General features: G+C 36.9%; 1 protein-coding gene across 2 annotated transcripts in view; it reads left to right on the plus strand.

The window, feature by feature from the left end:
• SEMA3A (semaphorin 3A) overlaps positions 1–19,830 on the plus strand; it is a 170,416-nt gene that overhangs the window by 34,349 nt on the left and 116,237 nt on the right. For both annotated transcript variants that reach the window (XM_061368180.1, XM_061368181.1), the window contains 2 exons: positions 15,061–15,218; positions 17,968–18,030. In XM_061368180.1, coding sequence (XP_061224164.1) covers positions 15,061–15,218; positions 17,968–18,030 — 221 coding nt within the window. The remainder of the gene's footprint in view (positions 1–15,060; positions 15,219–17,967; positions 18,031–19,830) is intronic.

Raw genomic sequence — 19,830 nt, forward strand, 5'->3', positions numbered from 1 at the left:
CCAGAAGCCCATTCCACATTGGAACTGCAGCAGTCCCATGCAACCTTTGATTACACAGATTTTGTCTTATTTCTAGGGGACTTCTTCCCTTGATACACAGTATGGGGCTGTGTAAAGCAGCAAGCTGAGATCAGAGGTGCCTTTTGTATGTAACACCTCAATTTATTGAAGAATCTAGTATCTGTGTGATGAGTGAGGCAGGAGACAAAAAGGTTAAGGTACTTGATTCTTTTCCTGGATAGCTAAACTATTATCTTGCTGCTCTATCATTCCTGTGTGCTGTGTGCTAGATGGTCACTGACTGTGAGTTCATAATTTTTCTGGCTGTCTAGGTACCTTCCCATTGGATCCAAGTGTGCATTTCTGCACTTGGCAGTGTGGGATTGTGCTCTGAAAGCATCCATCTCATCATGCTAAATATTCTGAAATATAGGGGCTTGTTGAGTCAAATCAAATCCCCATTGTTTTAGGTTAATATTGTTTTCTTTATTCCTGTGTCTACATAAATTAGGAATCAATGGCTATTCTTCCACTGAATCATTTTTCTGACTCTCGTTTCTGCCATAGGAAAGATGAAAAGCAATTTAATAATTCTTTTCTCCAGACTAGCATTTGAAGGCTATGTACTAAAAAGCTCAAAAAGAAAGATAGCTCTGATGTTTCATCCATTCTGCACATTGAACAAAGTAAAGATAGCATGCAGAAAATATATGTTAACCTAAGTTGTGACAATTAACAAACACCTACAATTAAAACCTTGCAATCAGTTTAATGTTTTTCTCAGAATGAAATGGGATTTAGTTCATTCAATTTAGGTTCTTACATTTAGACAGACTTGATCTCTTTGTGGATATCCTTGGGAGTACCTTGTGACGTTCACTGATGTACATAACAATGATTTCAGGCAAACTTCTTCATGACATAACTAAAACTGAGGCCCAGATCAGATATCAAAGTTAGGCATAGTGCATACTATGCATTATTTTAGTATTATTATGAAACAGAGTTTTCCAATAGCATGGAATATAGTAGGACATGCATATAACATGCATGAACCAACAACAAGTCCCACGTCCCAAAACCTACTCTCAACTCACATGAGGTAGACTAGGGCAAAACAGAGACTCCTGATGCTTATATTCTGCCTGCAGAGACCATTGCAAAGCATGTTGGATTGACCATTTAATCACAAGATAAGAAATGCGTTTGGAGCACCATGCATAAGAGTGTTAAGTAGTGACATCCATAGGGACCCTGTGTTTTAGCTGAAGTGCATAGCTTTTGAAAAATGCTTCTGAGATAAGGATAAACGTTGTGGGGGAAGCTGCTGAACACACAGGTCCTGTAGGAATCATACCCTTAATCCATTGGCTTGATTCAGCTTTCAGTACAATCAGTAAAATCCCACTGCCTTTGCTCGGATTTGGATTAGACCTCAAGGGTCATGAACTGCAGTGGAGCAGATGCAAGCTTCCTCAGCTTGTGGACCTTTCTACCAGATTTCTGTTCAAACTTGTTAGCGTCTGAATCTCAGGAGTATTTCTGGCATATACATCTGCAGAAACCAACACATACATCAATTGTGTAAATTATTGTCTGAAATCTCAAAGCTTATACCTCTAAAAAGGGCAACAGTAACTTTCCTTTCCAAGCCTGAAGACCTCTTTTGTGGGGTGTTTATGCACTCATTTAGTTGTCATACTATAGTTTAATTAAACAATATGCCACTTAAACTGCAAGTCAGCCACTGCAGTCAGGGTATTTTTCCTCTGACCACTGTGGAGAGTTGGCTGTTCTAATTTCATTTGTTCAAATTAATGTGTTAACTCCCTCTGAGGAGCTAAGTAGTGTGTCACAGCTTGAAGCAGGACCTCTGCGCACGAATCCTTTTAGTTTGTAACGGGGTTCAGGCATGCAAATGTTGACATTTTGAAATCGTTTCCCCAGTAGATGAAATTAGTATTAGTGGCTACAAAAGGAAAACACATCTACCCTGATGCCTTTCATAATTAGACTATCTAGAAATAAACCCAAATGTTTGCCATTAGAAGCCATGTCAGCTCGTGCTGGAATTACATTTCTTTAAGGAAAAAAAAACAAAAAAACAAAGCAAAAGAAAGTACTTTACCTTGAATATTTATTCAGCAGAAAATGTTAAAATAACTTTTGAAAACGTTGGAAAAAGTAGTGCACTGGTTGTACATGCATTGGTAATGTTCCATGGAGGCTCAGAATTCACTGATTTCTCACTGTCAGATATCAATTCTGTATGTATGTGTCAATAGGAAACCTTTTCATCATAAGGACAAGGAGTCATTTCCCCAGGTGTTTCAGAAGTATGAATGTAGTATCCAACAGATGGTCACAATGCTGCTTTGTGATGCCTTTCTTGGGTGTTACTTAGTCTTCAAACATTATAAACATGTAGAAAGCTTATTGTGATGTTAGTTTATTCCAGATCTAATCACAATCCTGTCTGATGATAAGGAGTTTTAGAGACACACTTAGTACACTCCACTTTAAGTTATAGCCACATCTGCTGTAAATTAATTTGGGTTTACTAAAAGCAGTAGTTAATACCAGATTCTATCAGCTGAAATCTGTCTCTTTAGAATTTATTTGGAACCACCTAGTGTTGCTTTAATTTGGAAACACTGACTCAGTGTCCTGTTCAATTCTAGGTGAATTGCAACTTCAAAATATTATTTTTAAAGCTTTTTTTTGGAAAATCTCTGAAGTACACGATGGACGTGTTAGTGTGAGACCATCAGGGAAAAACGTGAGCTCTCCTTTAACTTTCAGCAGAGGTTTTGTGTGAATGTTCCTCATCTGTCAACAGCGACTCATGGTATCTTGGATAAATATGGGCATTTGGAAGCATGTGTGGCAGTTGACATACATATACACTTGAATATTGCACCCAAAGAAGCATTCTTTTGGAGGGAAATTAGCTGATTAACCATCAGAGCTGTTGAGAATGAATAATATCGTTGGGTCCGGAAGGGTAAGCGGAAAGTGCCCTGCCTTTTCCCCCAAAACCATTCCAGTTGTTAATGTGTTCTTTACATAAATCAAACTTACACTGAGTCTATGCAACCTATGTTTGCAATTCATTAAGTGTGTTGTGCATGTCAGTTCCATACCAATAGACAGTGCTTCCTGAATTTAGGTGAGAAATGGTCTTAAGTCACTCAAAGGGCAAAGCAATGTAGAGTATGAAACAATGAACTAAAATAAATCTCATGGTAGATTTTGCAGAAATTGTTACATGTTGTTAATTCTCATTTTGCACAATAAAGGAAACAAGGCAAACCCTGCTTTGCATTTCAGTGTGCCTGAGCCATTTCATTAATACCTTCAGTCTACAGGTCATCCTCTAAAGGCTTCTGTTCTGACAGGGACCCAAAGTAAACTATAAGAATGTGGTCTTTGATCTCTGTCTTGGTAAAAAAAAAGTGCAGTTTTTGTGGCTTGACCAAAAGGATACACTGATAATTCAGTGATATTCCACTTGAAGTTTCAGAAACATAAAACTTCCATCATTTCTCTTCTCTGATGCAGAATTCCACTGGACTTTATTCCTGATGCTAATTACAGAGGGTAATGAAGCTATCGTGTTCATGCACTGAATAAACTATCATTTATTTAAATTGATGAGAGACCTAGGATCAGTGGTGTGGACTAGATCTTCTTTGTGCTAGTGCAAAGAGAGAGTTAAAAACAAATATGAAATCTGGGAACTGGTTAATTTTTAGTGTCCTAGGCAGTCACATCAGCTTTCCTCCCCAGTTAATTTAACTGAACAAAATATTGCTTGGTTTTGTTACTTTTGGAACAGCATTTTCACTTCTTCAGTTGTCATTTGTGTGCATCTCGCCTCCCTCTTACTGACGTGCTGCAGAAGGTGGGAGGTGATGTGGCTGGACATGCAGCAGTTTGGCTATTTCAGCTGACAGCATCCATGAGGAACCCGCTATGAGCTGGTTGATGTGTGACTGGTCAAGTGTGCTTGGAGTCAAAACATCCTTGTTACTTTCAGTTATCTTTGAATCCCCTTCTAAGGCTGCTCTGAACAGAGCCTGAGCACCAGGTGATTCAGTGTTCAGACAAATCCAACTATATTTACACTGATACGTCTTTAAGCAAATGAACTTTTGCTCTGAGGTCAAGAACCACAAAGTTGTATCCAAATCTTGACATGCATTAAGCCTAGCCAGACAGCAGGTGCTACCTGAGTACTGATAATCCACTCACTTTCCCTCTTCCATCTATACTGAAAATACTGATGAGTCTTTTTGGTGTTCACTTAAAAGGTCAAATATGGACAAGTTATTTCAAAACAGAAGGTATTTAGAAGGAGTTAGAGGTTGAAAAGCTGTTACAGAAGATTGATTTAGTCAGCATGAAGTGATGCTGTTTGCAAATAATTCCACTCACCCAAGGAGGCCCCAAAGGCTTTGAGGAGGGAAGACAGAGTGGGGAGGAGGGTGGGTCAGGGAATCCCCACTGACAACCACAGAATACAATCCAGGTGAGAAGGGAGTTGCGGCAGGTATTTTGCTGGATTGCATTTCATGTCTTGCATATTCATTTTCCTTCTCAAGACCCAAGTCATGGCTGCACTTCCACCCATACCTGACTAGGTGAGAAACATGTTGTCTCCAGCCACAGCTAAAGAAAACACATAATATGGGGGTTCCATGTTAGGGATTCTTCATGGTAGAAGATAATAGGGTTAGGCCGATCAGATAGTGATAGCTCCCCAGAGTATCACAGTATCACAGTATGTTAGAGATTGGAAGGGACCTCAAAAGATCATCTAGTCCAATCCCCCTGCCGGAGCAGGAACACCTAGATAAGGTTACACAGGAACGTGTCCAGTACTTTCTAAGTCTCCTAAAATTTGAATTTCAGGAACTTGGGGAGCTAGAGGCTGCATCTCTGAATTTGATAGCCTCTTAAGGATTTATTTTCCTTGATCTTATCACTTGGCCCCTTGACACTATAAATGACTTTACCATTTACAACAGCCCATATCAGCAATTTCCACAGCTTAACTGTGTGTTGTGTGAAGTGGATTAAGATGTTTTGGGGGAGATTTTAAAACTAGTTAAAACGCTTCACACCATAATTTCTTGGGTTTGTCTTGGTTTTATTTACAGTTCAAAATTTACTTGCATGTCTTGAAATTTTAGGCAGAAATGTGCTCCTCCCAGCCCTTTTGTGGTATGCCCAGGATCCAGAAGACTAACGTAAAAATTGTATTTAAGGTTTATTTTCCATTTTGAATCTAGTGATTAATTACAAATTCCTTTTTCCCCTTTTGAATGTGTAATAATTACAGAAACATTGAAAGTAGAAATAGTTTGGTTTGTGTAACCTGAAAGAAATTTGAAACTTTGGTTTATGGAACAGAATTAACCCTGAGAAAACTCACCTTGAGCTGAAAAATGGTACTGGGGACTTTGCTGATGTTTGATTATTAATTATGTTTATGGCATTTGGATAGAAAGAAGGAACTGGAAATTCCTTTTTCATGTACAGAACATAACCTAGCAGATTGTAGGTATAACTGGAAACATTTGATAAATAATAACTAATTTGAAGTAATATTTAATGTAATGGATGCTAAATATATTCCTCACATTACAGAACCACAGCAATCAGATTCTTTTATCCATGGTGTAATACCATTGATTTTTCATTAAGGTAAATTAAGAGAAAAACTTATCATCATTTTTCTCCACTTTGGCACTGAATTCTGTGCAAGGAGGGTCAGTGGTTAGAATTCCCTCCTTTATTTTGCTGCAATTACAGTGCATTAGCAGAGTCGTGTGTATCTGGCTGTGAGTTACACAGGCTGCTTAACTGCAGTCAGTGCTTTAAACCCCTTGCTGAAATTCATCCAAACCTTCCCTTATGGATTAGAAGAAACAAGAGCATCAGAAGAGAGAAGGATATAAAACTGAGAATGAATTTTACTCATCCATTCTATTAATGTGAAAAAATAATTCCTCAATGTGCTGGATATGTGATATCCCTTAACAAACTTAGCACCTTATATTTATTAATTCTTTTAAGTGAGCTCACTTCCTTTAGAAGTGATATGTTGGTTTGGTTCCTGAAACTAAATTTTCTTTAAGACTTAGAAAGTAATTTAATACTCTTTTCCCAGAAAAAGGAATATACTTGCAGGAGGAAAGGATTTTATTATCTCAACTGCAACTCCACTACACACATTGACAGCGTTGTTACTTTTGACTCTTAATTGTCCATGGTATGTGAATCATAAGGACTGGATTTTGGAATTTCAGGTTCAATTGTTAGGAATTTAGAGGAAAGGACAGTAGTGTTAGGAGATGAATGACAAAAAAAATTACCTCACTAGGCCACCTTTTCAGAAAGGAATTTTCTAAAGCATCATGATATTTTAAGTAGTTTGTGGCTTAACGGAAGCCAAACATTTTGACAGGTTTTGACATTACCCAACAATTTTATTTGCACTTCAGAAGGGTTTTTTTGTTTGTTTGTTGTTTTTGTTTTTGTTTTGTTTTTTTTTTTTGTTTTGCTGTCAGGAATAATGGTTCTTTGGAAGAACTGAATTTAAAAATAAATTCATCTAAAGCTTCTCAATTCGTACCTGTGCAAAAACCAGCATGTAGATGTTCTGGCTTTGCATTTAGTATATCTGACTTTGATTCATTGTTGTGCTTATGACATAGTCATATCCCCTGAGCTAACTTCAAAGTAGCTTGCCTGCTTAGCATGATTTAACACCCTAGTCATTCATAGAATCATAGAACAGTTAGGGTTGGAAAGGGTTGGAAAGGACCTTAAGATCATCTAGTTCCAACCCCCCTGCCATTCAACATGGAGCTTCATCGAAGCACTATTAGATTAGTAGCAAAATCAATTATCTTTGCTGGCCTCTTGGCCACTGTTGTTAGACACTACAAGTACGTAAGTGAGTTTCAGGCTAGCTCAGCGGTGTCTATACTGCAGCATGGTCAATATTTTGAGCAAGCACATATGCCTATCGAGTACCAGTTCCTTTCCTGGTTTGCTTTTGTTCTGGGAGAAAAAGTTTGTGAATTGGAAATCTGTATCCTGATCTTTTGGGGAACAGGGAGTGAGTGAAAACTGTGCTTCGTGCTATACATAGGCTCAACATGTGGATAGGCCAAGGAGAGGATAGGACATGGCAATCTTCCCATCTCATCCCTCTTGGTCAAATGAAATGCATTTGTGTTCTGGGAAAGCATCTGTCTGTGATGTTAGTCATTGAAAAGGTGTTCATGGCTCTGTGATATGGTATTTAATGAGACAAGGATGGTACTGTGTATAGATAAGGTAATCCTTGAAGTGTGACAACTACCCACAATTTCACTTTCTTGATAACCAGTACAGGTTCTGCTTCTTAAAGACTGTTTCCAGCAGTATCATACAATAGCTGAGAATTGATTAACTGCTAACTAGATCTGATAATTCAGTAATTTAATGAATGGGATTTAGCTGTTTGTTTACCTGTGCTAGCTCAGATGGTGCAATTTTGAGCTAACCAAGCTTACTGAGGATAAATTATCTAGGGTAGAGGGCTTAGTTAATATGCCTACAGTGTTTGTACTATTTGAATTAGCAGGTTTAGAAACCATTGTCATTAGCTTAGTATTTTGCCATATTATTCTGTCACATTTTAAAAAACCTGGAGAATACAGATGTTGTCCTTAGCAGCTAGGAGTACCACATTCATTGGTACAATATATCACTTCCATTATTTCTCCTGAGCATTCCTTATACCTACAAAAATGGGAGGTAGAAAAATTACCTACTCAAATCTTAAACCAGGTAGATTTCCCCTTAGATAACTACTTGGTAAAACCAGATCCTGGTCTCTTTTCACCATCATGTATTTCTGCCTGATTCATCTCACACACACAAAAATGCTATAGGTAATACTTATCATCTGTGATTTTGTAACAATGTTGTGCTTAAATACCTGTGAAGTTCACGGTTAAGTACGTTCCATAACTTTCCTCACAAAGCCAAATTCATAATATGAGATTAGAAATATAAGAAATCGGGCTTTACAAGTCTTTGTTTAGCTCAGAGTTTAACATTTCTCATGTTTTATAAGAAAACAACAGAGCAGTAAGGATAATCTGGATTCACTTTCAGAGACAGGACAAATAATGTAAATAATAAAGGGAAAACAGGTCGGCTTTAAAAATCAAACTGTTTTATGTCTTTGAAATATCATGTGACCCCTTCAATTATTCAAATCAAGAACACTTTAAGGGCTGTCATGCGGCTAAATAGCGCTGACATTAATGAGCTAAAATCTTCTCTCAGTTTTACAGTATAAAAAACATATGCATCAGTATTTTGAAGTCAAAGGAATCCATGCTCTGGCCGGTGCAACTGAAACAAAACATTGGTTCAACATTCCTCCTTCCAAGTATCTGGTTTTAATCAAACTATACTCATGGCCTTCAAGTTTTCTTTGCTGCAGTGGAAGGTAGGCAGGAGTGTTTCATTTAAAATGCTTGGTTTACCTCAGGAGTGCAATGTGTATCTTGTCCTAGCTGCTTCTAATTGATAAATTGTTACGAAAATGTAGTAACCTGAACTACATGTCCTCTCAGAAACACAAGTTTTACAGAAAACAAGAAAAAAGTTTCTGTTTTTTTAGTCATACCAGCAAGTTTCAGTGAAACCAAGTGATTGGCAACTGTTATGGTAAGGTAGATGAAGAGGATGAAAGCTAGGACTGATGGAACAGCTGTGAGAGGCTCTGTTCCAATTGTATTCTGATTACTGATAAGATAACCTACCCTTTTCTCCCAGTGATTTATCTAATTCAAATTACAATAACACTGAATTGCCATCAACAACAAATGCTGTGTAGTTTCAAGTTTATCTGGCTCATAATGTAGCAAAAATGCAAAGGGGCTGATTAGAAGAGTTTTCATGTTACATTTCTGAAAATGGATAAACCCCTTATTGCACTATGTGTGCTCATGCACTTTATAAACTTATTTTCTGTTTCATTTCAGAATAAACTGATCACTTTCTGATATTCCCAAGCAACGTAATTCTAAAATTAGGTGAAAATATATGTTGGGGAGGGTTAGGGGAAGGTGGTGGTGTTATAATTATGTTTTTGTTTTTTTTTTCTTGTGATCCTAGTACAAAATCAAAGGCTAATTGCTAAAAATAACTTGGAAATAATGGAACAGTTTAGATGCTGCTAAAAGACCAATAGCCTGACCAGTTAAAGATGTAACAAAACAAAGGTTTCTGTAGGTCTTTTAATTTCCTTTTACTTCTTTTTTTCTTTTTTTTTTTTTTGATGAAATCTTAAACAATGGATAAATTATGTCCTTTGTTTTAAGTAATTACTTTGTGCGAGTTTGAATTGTACCACTGACCCTTAGCAAGATTCTCATTTTATGTAAGAGTAGGTGGCTGAGCCATTCTCCTCACTAAGGGCTACATACTAAGGTCCCAGTGATACCTGAGGTGCAGGTGAAAGAAAGTAGTTGAGGTATAAAGCAGTTAAACCGGGGGGGGGTCTTCAGGCCATTGGCAGTGTTTACTGAGCATTAGACTAGGGATGGGGTCACGTACCTGATTTCAGACATCTGACAAGCACCCATCTATCTCAGTTCCTGTCAACTTTTAGAATATGTGGAAAGACCCCACTGAAATATTCCACTGTGTACATGGCAGCTGTTGTCTCTTCCGGGTGGGGAGTGGGCTCACAACAAATCTGCTGCCTTTTCCCTGCTTATATACCTGGTTTTGCCAAATAAGCTCTACTGGCTGTCACCTTGCAGGAAGCTGTATTGGTTTCCTGCCAGTCCCTGCCTTTCCAGTAACTGACAGGGTCAGAACTCCTCATTTAGACTCAGAGGAATAAAATGGGGAAGCTGCAGGAGAGGTTGAAAGCTAAAATTGCCACTTCTTTCCTTGCACAGTAGAATTAGTATCTTGGAATTCAGTAAATAATCACTCAGAGAGTAATGACTAATTCATACCTGGGATTATTTACAGATATACATGCAGATATGCAGAAGAAGTACAGTATGCATCTGTGTAAGCAACAAATGCATGTGCAAACATGTGGCCACCTGATACTCTGCAGCCAAAGTAAAAGCCTGGCGAGAGAAGAAGGAAATGTTCTAGCATGACGTTGTGGGAGGCATTGCTCACAATTCAGCAAAATCCCTGTTTGATGGTATAATACTCATTGACTCATCTTTTATCTACTGCTAGGAGATACGCAGTGAGATCTTATCGTTGCTGGCAAAGGAATGAAGGTCGAGAGTTTGTGCAACCAGCAACCCACTCATTTGATTCACAAGCGTGTTATGACGAGCAGAAGTGCCTATGTAATCCAGTCACTCTTCAGAGTCACCAGGAATAGGACAGGGCCAGAACTGAATACTGGTGAGGCGACCTTTCCTCTGATTTCTCTAGAAACTGATATGGCCCTTTGAACCTTATCAACAAAAATAATCTTGGCTGGCAAGTGACTGTGAAGTCTGTGGCAGGCATGCAAGCCAAAGCTCACAAATTTTCTAACTTGTTACACAGGCAAACTCCCTCCTGCTGAAAAGAGAGTTTACCTGGTAGTAGATAAGTAAAAAACCAAGATGGTTTCCTTTTGTTATGTTCTCCCCTTGACAAACTGAGCTGAAGGAACACAGACATAAAACAAAGTTTGTAGTGAAATACCAACCACGGATAAAACAAACCTCACAATCTGCCTAACTGTATTCATCTTAGCTATAGCTGTGGTTTTCTGGCTTAGTCTTTAATGAAAATAGTGTCATAAAAAGAAGCCAAATCTACATTCCTTGTGAGTGACTATCTCCATGGATTTCACTGCAGGAATTTGGCCTTCTGTGTGTATACATACTGTTAAGTTGCAATTCCATTACCAATTAAATAACCATGCAATAAAAGGAAGGCAAAAGTTATGGACTGGTTTTCTTCTTAATATTTGTCAGCTTGGTCTGTCGAAGTTAATGTTCTTCACAAGTAAGACTGGATCGAGAAAGACCATGCAAAGCCTACAGAAAGGCACATTGAAAAAGGTCAAATACTCCAAGCTTGGACACTTGGGAGAGAAAGGAGGCTAGCTGTAGCGAGCAGGTCAGTACTGTGAATTAAAGGTAGTTGAAATGAAGTGGTTAGTAGGATAATGTGGCCCCCAGACTGTGAAAAACTCAACCTCCAGCTGTTTTCAGTCATCATCACAAGTGAAAATTCATTATTATATGATGGGTGTTTTAGACATGGTGCATTTCAAACCATGAGGTTTGGTCACCAGCAACACTTAATAAATGTGGGGAGCAAGCACCTATAAAAGCAATGAAGCCTTTATTACGTTCAAATATCACCACCCACTCTAAATCTACCTCATACAACATCTAACAGGCAAATACTATGGTCATAATGAGCAGTGGTTAGCTTTATAGGGTTCATTCATTCCTGTTCAAAGCAACAAGCATGACTACAGCTGAGGATATGTCAAAAGGAAATTAAGAAAATGCTCTCTGAGCAACTACGAAGAAGTGGTACTTGGCTGCACCAGCTGCTGGAGAAAAGTCACCACCTTTGCAATAAAAATAACTGGACAAAGCATAGAGGAAATAAAATATTACTTGGAGTACAGGCAGCCATTGCCTGTCTGCATAGGCCATGGATATGTCAATGTTTAATAAGAACAACAGAAAAATCGAATACAATTAGGGTATGCATAATAGTATTAATTTTATTAACTCATTGAAGGCATTCATCATTTTCCTCATCATTGCAATGTGATCCTTGCTGTAAATCTTGGTTTATGTTAGCACTTACCAGCCATATACCTTTCCAACATGACTGACTGATGCTTAACAGGATTGATGCATGTCATTGCCCCTTGAGGAGTATGCCGTGTCACTGCTGTTTCTTTCATTCTCTTAGCAATAGTCACTGTTGGATACTGAAAAGACACTGGATGGTAAACACATTGAAACTAATGACTTTGAGGAAGTTAAATACTTAATTTGTATTGATTGTGAAAATGCTATTGCTTTGCTCTTCAGCAGCCCTTTCCAGAATGTCATATGAAGCCATATTCATCATGGGAAGAATACATATAAATTAGAATAAACAGCACAGGAACTGCTGAGATTATTTAGGTTTTCACCTCTTAGTTGTGATGTAACTCAATCCTAACTAAATTAGTAGTGAATGAGAATCATTAGCACCCAAATGACATTTTTCTCCTCAACTTCCATTCTCAACCTGATTCCTGATAGGGAGAAACCTGACTTCATGTGATTTGAAATACACTGCTTGGAATATGCTTAGGCCTCATCTTTTGGGAAATAGACCCTGGAAATCTGATCATCTCCTGCAAAAGTCAGTAATAGGACAGTACAACAAATACCGGATCAAAATTCGGGAGAAATGTCCTAATCTTAGAGAAGGCAATGGGATTTAGCTTTTAGTTTGGCTTCAAATTGCATGTTCACAAAAAAATCCCCACCAGTGTTACCTTTAACATTGCTGCATACTCTGAAAAGTCACAGAAAACTAAAAGAAAAAAAAATTATATATATAAATATATATGTATTTCCCTGTACAGCTACACCTGGTTCTTTTAAATTATACTGTGATGACATATGAACAGTGAAGATGATGATGTAATTTACTCTTGGCCATAATAAACCTTAGGCTCCAATGTTATGATCTGGCATTTTTCATAAGTATTAGAAAGCAAGCAAACATCAATAACCATCTGAGAAGTGAATGTTTAGAACTCAGGTTTGTTTTAAACCAAGTAGCTGTGTGCCTAACTGGTCTTGTTTCTATTTATATCAGTTTTACATTTGTGTAACACTGACTTCAGCAGACAGTTTTCTTTACGCTTCAGTCACCGAGGGCAGAATCATACCTATGTGAGTTCAAACCATGAAAGCTGAAAAAATTATAAAGGTTTTTGACAGCTATAAGAAAAATGATGAGACACAGATGACAGCACAGCATTCCTAGACAAGGGAGTTTGAAGACAAGTTAAGCAATCAATCATTGCATCACTCACTGTTTAGCGAGTAGACATTCAACATCTGAATCAGTCATTACAATGTAAAGAGAATTAGTAAAGGCTCTGACAAAATGCAAATAAGTGAAGTAGAGGACAATGCAGTCAAATTCTAGAAGTTGGCAGGAAGCCAGAAGAATTATTTTGACAGTACTGCTTGGGGTGATTTGATTTCTTCTTGTTACACTAGAGAAATGGAGAGCTTCGGTCTTGAGTAGTACAAGTTTTAAGAAAACTAATCTGTAGTACATGTGTATTGCTATATTTAACCAGAAAAACTGTAGAATAAGGAACATAATGCAATGCATGCCCTGGCACTCTGCTACAGTGCTATGCATATTAACTCCTTCTAGTGCTAGTGATAGTTTTGCAAATAAGTCCAAAGAATACTGAGGCAAAGCTAGTCTGAATGGTCTGCAACTTTGAGTGTTATCTTTACCTTCCTTGAAATGTTGCCTACTAATTCTTGCTATTATAGAGTATCAGCCTGCTTCAAAAGGCACCTGGTATAAGTGAATGTAAAAAGTAAGTTTGACGTCTGTGTGACTACTAAGCTGAAGGTGCTGAAATCCTGGAAAATCATAAGTACCACTATTATGCAGCTACAAGAAAGCTCTACCTGATGTCTTGCTTGTTCTGGTTTAAATAAAAGGAGATTTAAGAAAAAAAAAGAAGGAAAATGAGTTTTAAAAGAAAATTATGCAGAGATTTCTGTTTTAACAGCAGTTTCAGCTTGGATTTTAGCAGCATAGAGGATGCTGTTTTACACTCACTTATCATGGGAGTAATGGTGGAAAAAAGGCCTGATCTTACTGAAAAGCAAAAAGTACTAGTAGGTAGCTGTGCTGTTAGGCAAATCCTGGGCATTTGGCAGCTGTTTTGAGAGGAGAAACATTAGTACTTGGCTTGCATATATGGCAGAGCTAACAGTAACATTAGGTGCTGGAAGGTATGGCCATGCCTTCTAGCCATCAGCCTTTGGATCCTGATGTATTTGTTCCCTTTCTCATCTGTCCACATGAGTGCTGTGTGAGGACTGCACTATCATCAATGGAACTGTCCCTGTTCCTAAAACTACTTGTTTGCTTCTGTGTATCACAGGGTCAGGGCTTAAATCACATAGGATTTGTCATTGCAGGGAGAATTTCTTACCAATGACATTAGTGCAGATACACCTTGAAATGATAGAGATGGTTTGGCTTTGGTCCTGTTATGAAAGTAGATAGATAGGAATAAAGAATATTTTCACTTTATTACTAGTATGGTCTGTATTATCTTATGGAAAAATATTTTTAAGCAGTTTCAAGAAAAATGCATATTTATTTTTTAATGGTTGTGAATAGCTAAGGGGATTCTGCAGATCCTTTTGCTGAAATCCTGTTCTTGGCAAGTGCAAAGGTTTAGGAAGAGTATGAGAGCTAGAAAATTAAGCAAACTTACCTTCTCTAGCTTAATTCTTATAGTGGACAAATACAGAATTCCAAGCAAGGGAACTGTGTCAGTAAGTTGGGAAGATAGTAATGCATGTAAGAATAGATTGCATGTGTTATTTTATCTCATCAACTAGTCATTCTTATGTGCTTTCTCATAACTTACAGATCTGTATGAAATTGTTTTGTATGCTAAAAGTAGGAGATTTTTGTGTTTAGAGGTGTTTTTTATCAGCTGGATATCCTCAGGTTTACCCCTGTAAATCTCATTGATTGAACAAAATTTAACTTTGTCCAACAGTTGATAAGTTCCATGGATAAAATTTGACCTTTGTTTTTGTAGAACTGAATCTCACAGTCAGTTTGGGTTTGGGTACTTGAAATAAAAACATTTGTGAGCTCAGGTACATAACTCTTTCACTGATTTCTATGCTATAAGTATGAATTCCTAAAATGAAATATTTATAAGTAAAAATATAAGTGTGTCTTTTATTTGACCATGTTATCAATGAAAGTATTATTTTTATCTTACAGAAATGTTGGAATCCAACAATATAATCAATTTCAATGGACTAGCTAACAGCTCCAGTTACCATACTTTTCTCTTGGATGAAGAACGGAGTCGGCTGTATGTTGGAGCAAAGGATCACATATTTTCTTTCAACCTGGTTAACATCAAGGAATATCAAAAGGTATGTTTGCTCATGTTTTGTACAATGCAACTATATACTTACGATGTTGCAGCATTGTTATTACTCTGACTATGTTGGGCACTGTATGAATTATGGGGCAAGTGTTTGGATGTCAAGGATACTATTACAACACAAACGTGCAGACTCTGTGAAGAGAAATTTATAATAAGCCTATAACCTATGAGTGTATAAAACACAAAGCTTTTTTCAGACTATGGAAAAGTAAATGCTAAATGAATAATCCACCTATTTCCCAAACAAGACAATTTCATGTTTTCTGCTAAAAAACCCAAACAACTGTTATGACAGTTCACACACCAAAAAAAAGGACTTATTACTCTGCATTTGTTTGCAGCTAAGAGGCAGCTGTTTGGGAGTCCAAGTGCTGATTTCTCTCCTTTAACCCAGCACTTGTAGGCACTCTGCTTCTGCTTCTTTCGAACCAAAATAGGTTCAATTTTAGTAAAAGAGGAGAAGGTCCATGAAAACTTGCCATTCTTGATGGAGAGTATAATTTTCCAGTAAAAGCTGGTGATGAATTAAAAGCTGACAACAGTTCGGTGATGTGCTTTTGTTGCAGGCTAAATAAAAAATTTCATTTTCAATTGATTTTAGTAAGATAAAATGTTGTGAAGGCAAACAATGCTATGGAGGTTTGATTTGTTATATTAAATATTTTGATGGCACTTTTTAAAATCCAGAGAGTACCCTTTTATGAGAGATAAATGCTTCAATACCCAGGGATTTTTTTTCTTGGTGTTCCTGACCTTTTGCCCGTTTGACTATTAGCTTCCTAAGATGATAGCAATAAATACCTTGTGTTTTCTGTTTAGAGGGAAGACTGGCTATTCATTTGTATTCTCTAAGGAAAAAAGATAAAAGGAAAACTGGGTATTTTCTTTTCTATTCTCTTTAGAGCAGCTATAAAGGAAACTAGCTATTTATTTGAATTCTCTGAGGGATTGATAGCTTAATGTGCAAAACATCTGGAATAATTAAAGGAAAGAAGGTATTTCAGTGGCAGAAAAGAGATCTGTAGGAGGAATTATATCTTACATGCATGCATATTCAGTACCTTTAGAATACCATTTGAAATCATATACAAATATTACTATATTGAATAAAGAATTGCTGTTGGTAGCATGCAACTGAGTGTTTCCAGCAAGCTGAGAAGAGCAGACTTACAATTTAGATTTAAGATTTAAGAACAGACAGAAGGCTTAAAGAATTTGGGGATCTGCTTATTAAAGACAGGAGGGTCACAGAAGAAACTTCGATCAATATTACAATGCAGCCAGTGCTATGCTTGACCGCAAACCTCACCAGTTGTTGCTTCCATCATGTAAATAAGCACTGAGGTTCCTGTCTAAATGCAGATGGCAGCATAGGACTCGAAAGGAGCAGAACTCAAAAAGCCAAACTTTCCAGTCTACTAAAACCAGTTTAATTTAGCCAACTTTTAAACCAAATTAGAAGAAAATATTATTCTGCAAGAATAAGGAAAAAGAACATCTAGCTATTCATTTTTATGAATTAAAATACTGGGCTTTCTAATACAGAAGTCTGTGCCCAAAACTTGAACTGAGTTTCAACTGGTCCTTTTGGGAGATCTCAGAAGTTTGGTTAATGTTTTTCAACCTAGTAAATTTAAATTTTCACATGTCTCTGCATATTTTAAGCTGAGAATAGAAACAGGAAGTAGCAGGAATCCTTTGAGAGAGAATGTGCTCATAAAATTTTCAGCCTTATTTTATAGACTTAAGATACTCAATTGCTTGAATTGCTTGTTTGGATTTCATTAAGTTTTAAGAAAATTTTGAATTTTAAATGTGTTTGCAAACTGTGTTTTCAAGTGCCATATCTAACCTCTCCTTAGACCTCTTATGTCATCCGTATTAATTCTTTTTGCTTTTTGAATGCTTTGACTTTTATAGTTTCAGCAAACTATATTGAACACCAAGGCTGTAATCCAGACTTAAGGCCATTCATATTGCATTATCTGAGGCTCCCAAATGAATAGCCTGGCATTTTATGGGAAGATCATGTTTTATTCTATATGTAATTCCTAAAAGCTTTTCAAAAAAATCCACCATGAATAATTGACTGTGAGGGTCTCTGGATTTTCTCTGTATGAGGTGAGACCCATTTTCTGCTAAGCAAACACTACAGTAAACGTAGGGTTAGGTTTACTTGTGTTAGGCTAGCTCTATAGGAACAGCATAAATGTTTCTCTTTTGATAGTGGAATACTTTTAAAATAGTATGGTTTCTTTTTTATTATTTAATTAACTAAACTTAGTAATAAAGTGAAATAGTAGAGACACTGAAGAGGCAAAGACTTTCTTTCTGGTGCTGTAACTAATGTGAGATCACAAGCACATAGATTCGATTTATTGTTAGTGTCTGCAATTTTTTGCTTTCAGTCTCTATTCCGTTACATCACATTTAAAACTACAAAAGAACACTCACTTCATGAAGAGTCAACACTCTTGTCTTTATCCAAGATTCACAGCTTATATTCACAATACACACTATATTTCTATTTCAAGATATTTTTACTGTGATTCATATTATCCCTATTTTGCTCCTATTGCTTCATTTCTTTGATGTCAAATTTTATGGAAGAAAAGGAAATAAAGGAAAGAACAGGGAAAAGAGAAACTGGGTAAAGACACTGTAGCATTTGGTCTGCAATTTGTGATTATTGAAGCATGAAATAACACAATGTGATTTTTGTTCTGTGTATTTAGATTGTTTGGCCTGTATCTCATTCCCGAAGGGATGAGTGCAAGTGGGCTGGAAAAGATATTCTCGTAAGTACAAATCTTTTTAGCATTTTATTTTCCTTTTCTAAAACATTGTAAATATTTTACTATGCTTTATTTTGTTAACTCTTAAAGTATTTTTCCTCCCATGTAAGGTCACACATCTGATCATAAATCCAGTCTCAAGCTACCTCATCCTTCTTATTCAAAATAATGAAATTTTGTCTTCAAGAACAAGGGTTTAAATTTATTAATGGAAATGAAACAATTTAGAAAGAGTTAATCTAAAAAAAAACAAACCTAGAAAGAGGGAAGTAGAGATATCAGAAAGGAAGAGAAATATCAGAATAAGAAATATTAACCCTTGTGTACTTGTCTCCTGGTTGTATTTTGAGCTATTTTTGCCCTGCTAAAGATCCTAGTCCTACAGTAAGTTCCAAAAAATGCTTTCTCTTTGTGGCATCTCAGTAAGAGTTAGTGGTTTTCAGTGAGCTATTCCCTGCATGGAGTTTGTAGCAAGACTGAGGTCAGGATGGTTTTAATGTTCTACGTCATTTTTGGTGCCTCAGGAAAGACTCTGTTACACTACAAATAATTTTCTGTATATTTTCCTTCATTCCTGTGTACATCTTATTCCCTGTATTTATGAGGCAGGAAAGACATAGCCAGTAGCTCCCAAATAATACTTCCCTACTGGTAATAACTGTCTTCTTTATAAGAATAATATGGAAAATGGGAAGACAGAGCTAAAGAAGGGAGAAAAAAAAGATAGAAAATACATGCATGCAATAAGCCAAACAAATACTTGCATAGTATAGCCAAATGGGAAATCATTGTGGTTGCCAAGGTATAACTGAGAGTGGAACTTGGCCCCATGTGTATATGCTATTGGCCTGATTTTCAGAGATGAATCTGTAAAATATTCATAATGCCAACCATATGCCTCTAGAGAGCTCCATCTGAATAATTTCCTAGGTCATAATAAAAATAATTTCATCAGTCTTTACTGGGGCCGTAGAGGACAGTTGTCTTCATAAAAAGCCTTTTGGGAACAGTAGAGGTGGATTAGGTGAAAACTAAGAAATATGGTTTCAGCTATATATGTAAAGGGGCAGCTGAAGTGCCAGATACTTAGACTAGATTATTACATACAAATAATACATTTAAATTAATCCACCTTCGTGTTCACAAATAATTTTCAGGAGTACTTCGCAAGGTGAAGACTAAAATATCTAATACTCAAGTTTAGAAGAAAAAAAGGTTAGTGTTAGATATCTGAGCAAATTAACTAACCTTGCAGCTTGATCTTTTACTAAGTATTATGATATTACATTAAGCAGATTTTTTTTATAGCTGGGGTTGCAACCTAGAAAATTAGTAAGAGATGCAGCACCTAAATTTAATGTATACTCTTCAAGTTTTTAATAATTACTTTTATAAATTCACAATAGCAAGAAAGAGTATGTTTTATACATTACATTAGGCTGACTCCAATCCATTCAGTCTAGATAGAGGTGCTATTATACTAGAGTAAGCTGGAAAGTTTGGGTCCTCATCCTCTGACAGTGATAAGCTTGAGAGGACTGTTTATACTGTAACTATTTTATTCACCTTGATTCTCTTGCTTCCTCTCATATCAGGACAGCTACACCTGCTGATCATGATTAAAAGGTGAAGCCCACACCACACTCCAGTGCAGTGGGTGGTGCTCGCACATTACCTGCCTGCTATGATCATAGGCATTAGAAGCAGCACTCCCCCAGGCTGGTGGAAAATAGGTAGAACAGGAGCACAGAGCTCAGGACACAGTGCAGCCCAACCTGAGAATAACAGTAGCACAACAAAACA

Source organism: Neopsephotus bourkii, unplaced genomic scaffold (assembly GCF_033783945.1).
Source record: "Neopsephotus bourkii isolate Nb327-2 ecotype Australia unplaced genomic scaffold, CSIRO-AGI_Nbou_v1 NB_1423, whole genome shotgun sequence".
NCBI lineage: Eukaryota > Metazoa > Chordata > Aves > Psittaciformes > Psittacidae > Neopsephotus > Neopsephotus bourkii.